Source organism: Microplitis mediator, chromosome 9 (assembly GCF_029852145.1).
Source record: "Microplitis mediator isolate UGA2020A chromosome 9, iyMicMedi2.1, whole genome shotgun sequence".
In the NCBI taxonomy this organism is placed as follows: Eukaryota; Metazoa; Arthropoda; class Insecta; order Hymenoptera; family Braconidae; genus Microplitis; species Microplitis mediator.
In genome coordinates this window covers 12,339,078-12,342,421 of record NC_079977.1, presented here as the reverse complement: position 1 = coordinate 12,342,421, position 3,344 = coordinate 12,339,078, and the positions used below count along the sequence as shown (strand labels likewise).

At 41.4% G+C, this 3,344-nt stretch overlaps 1 protein-coding gene across 1 annotated transcript; it reads left to right on the top strand.

Annotated features, from left to right (window-relative positions):
• The first annotated feature begins 2,391 nt into the window (after positions 1-2,391).
• On the top strand, positions 2,392-3,066 carry LOC130674165 (alpha-latrocrustotoxin-Lt1a-like). The gene has a single exon (XM_057479434.1). It carries the CDS (start codon positions 2,392-2,394, stop codon positions 3,064-3,066), a length of 675 nt encoding a protein of 224 aa, XP_057335417.1.
• Positions 3,067-3,344: the final 278 nt, after the last annotated feature.

Here is a 3,344-nt window from a genome sequence, read left to right as displayed (position 1 = left end):
GGTGGAAGTAAATGTTGGTAAAAGAGCAAGAGAAGAAACATCAGCAGCACACTCTTCAGCTGATGGAAGAGGGCAGAGAGAAAAGGTTAAAAATTTAAAGAAGAACGGACGACCATCAATAAAATACATCATCGAGAGAATCTGATATCGAAATGAGGACTGATAATGATACGAGAGGAAATGATAAGCCGAATCCAGCTGTGATTACTCCAAATCCGGGCCCGTCGGGTATACAACAACAAAAAAAAAGTGCGACGAAGGGGACGTCCAAGGGGAAGTAAGTCGCGACCCAAGAAGGTGGTACGGATTCCCCTCAGTGACAGCGAGTCAGCACGAGGAATTGCAAGTGATGGAAGTGGGGAGTATTACGTGCCGTCCGGATCAGCGTCAGATCCTGGAGCGGAACCACAAATTGCCAGTAGTCGTCCGCAACGGAGTAAAAATAAAGCAAAAATGGAAGGGAAGATGCAACAAGCGGAAAAAGATGGAAAAGCGGGGCAGGAAGCGGAGAGACAACAACCGTCAGAAGAAGGCAGGGTAACGGCAAAAGGAAAAATCAAGGAATCATCAGCTGCTTAAGGAAAAGGGAGAAAGAAAAAGAGAGATGAAATAATTGAAGTGCAGAAGCCTGAGTTGACACAAAGTGAGTTGGAGCGATATGCGGAAGTGCCAATGGAGCACGAAGATTTGGGACATGAGTATCAACAAAACTTCGATGGAAAAGATGGCAAGAATGGTAACGAACCATGGCGATTCCTGTTATCGGAAGATTTTAAAGGAAGAAGCACTTGTGTTAACGACTCCACGGATTTAGAGTCAGATTTGGGTGACTCATTAATGGAATGGGATATGCCGGATGATTATTGTACGAACCCGGAAGAAAAATCAAGGCTAAATATGGCAAATTTTCAAGGAACTCAGCTGGAAAAAGGTGATATTTTGATAATAAAAAAACGGAAAAGACACGGATTGGGGTTGGTCTACACAGTGGATGCTAGTGGTCGTACATCAGAAAAAATAATAGACATGATTATGGAGTCATTGGGTACTTATAAAACGACAAGAGTATAAAACCTTAGGAGTTCCAACGGGAAGTGACCATTTAAATAAGGCGTTGCAAGACTATTACATTGAGAAGTTACGAGTGATTGTAAGGGAACAGGATATAGAAATCACAGTGTGTGGTGGAAAATTGGAAGTACCTAAAGCTATTAACCGAAGATCACTGATGAGAGAGTACCATACGTCCGCGGTTGGAGGACACAAAGGAATGACAAAGACATATCGCCAGATAAGAACTCGATTTTACTGGAGAACGATGCAACAAGATGCGAGAAATTTCGTAAATAATTGTTTCATTTGTCAGCAACGGAAGTTGGTACGCGTAAAGCCTAAGAAGCGAATGATGATTACTGATACACCGGAGACGGCATTTGAAAAAATTTCCATGGATATTTATGGGCCACGAGAGGAAACACGGCGGGGTTACAAGTATATCCTGACTGTACAGGATTTGTTAACAAAATTCGGGATAGCAATTCCACTCAGGCAACAGGAAGCTAAAGATGTAGCAAAGGCATTGGCAGGAAAAGTAATTTGCTTGTTCGGGGCACCAAGAGCAATTTCGACTGATCAAGGAACAAATTTTATGAGTGATACGATACGGCGTCTATGTAATCTGTTCCAAATAAGGCATTTAAATACAACAGCGTATCATCCGCAGTCTAATGGGTCAATTGAGAGGAGTCACCACTCTCTTACGAAGTATTTAAAAACTTTCATAGACAAATATCGAGAATGGGATGAATGGCTTGACTTTGTGATGTTTTCATATAACACGGGGGTGCATGAAGCGACAAATTATACTCCGCATGAGCTCGTTTTCGGGAGACCCGCGCTGGTACCATCCGAATTTTCACGAGAAGGAGCGGCGGGCGGAAGATCGTACCATGATTACTTGGATGAGTTGGTTGACACGCCGGAGACAACTCGTAGACTAGCGAAAGAAAACTTGGAAAAAGCGAAAGAAAGATCAAAAAAATATTATGACAGAAATGCAAAAGAAAGAGTTTTTGAGGTCGGTAACTGGGTGTGGCTACTAAAAGAACCAAGGACGGATAAGATGAAGGATCATTGTGACGGCCCGTATAAGGTAGTCAGAGTATTTGACAACAAGAATGTCGAATTAACTGTAAAAGGAAAAAAATCGTGTGGTTCATCATGACAAGATAAGATTAGCGCATATTGCTTCAGGGTCTGATTCAGCAAATCCACAATTGGAGATATAATAAGACGATAGACAATATTATTATAAAAAAAAAAGTGCAAAAATCACGATAGCAATGATAGATTAAAATTACTTTGTTGGCAGATAAATAAAGAAGAGAGAAGATGAAGCAAGAGAAGGCGAAACGACTGATGAATGAAGCAATAGATATGAATGGAAGCGACGAGGTGACGACAATAATAAGACGATACGGGTTGTCAGACGTATCAGAAAGGAGGGAAGGATATGCGCTAATTATAAGGGCACTGCTACGAGAAAAGGAAGAGGCGGTGGAGGCTCTCATTATGCAAAATGCAACTATAAATGGACCAGATCACGCAAACTCTATAGTTTCATTATGCAGAATTTTGAAATATTCAAACACGGAATTAGCATGGTTACTCATAGCTCGAGGTGCAAATATCAATGCAGATAACGATGACAGTGGAAATCGACCGATACATCAACTCATGATCGCTGTTGGACAGGAGGCAGGAGCGAATAGGACAAGGCTGGCAGAGATAATGGAATATATGCTACAGAATGGAGTCGAAATAGAGGCAAGAAATCGTGAAGGAGTAGCAGCTGCGCATCTAGACGTACAACAAAAGTACATGGGAATATTTGAAATGTTTATTGAACACGATGTGAATATGGACATTGAGGACGAAAAAAGAAGAACACCATTATTCTACGCGGTGGAATATGAACAATCGGAAAAAGTAAATGCATTATTAAAGCAAGGGGCTAGAGTGAATCAGAGATTGCCGTCGAATGACACCGCTGTTCATGATATTTAAGAAAATTTTGACTCACCGGTATGAAGGAAACAATTTGTATAGTCCAGATCACATAAGAGAGATGGAAATAACGGGAATGTTAATAAAATTTGGAGCCAATGTCAATCAGCAGACGACTAATGGGGGTGTCACACCATTGCACCTAGCAGGGGCAAGAGGATATGATGAGATTGTAACGGTGCTGCTAGAAAATGGGGCGAATGTTAATTTAAAAGATAAAAAGGGAAGACACGTGGTACAGTATTGTAAATATGCGCGGAAAGATGATGATTTGCCTG

Bases quoted from the DNA above. Each gene is read 5' to 3' on its own strand.
- LOC130674165 (XM_057479434.1), top strand. From the start codon at position 2,392: ATGAAGCAAGAGAAGGCGAAACGACTGATGAATGAAGCAATAGATATG.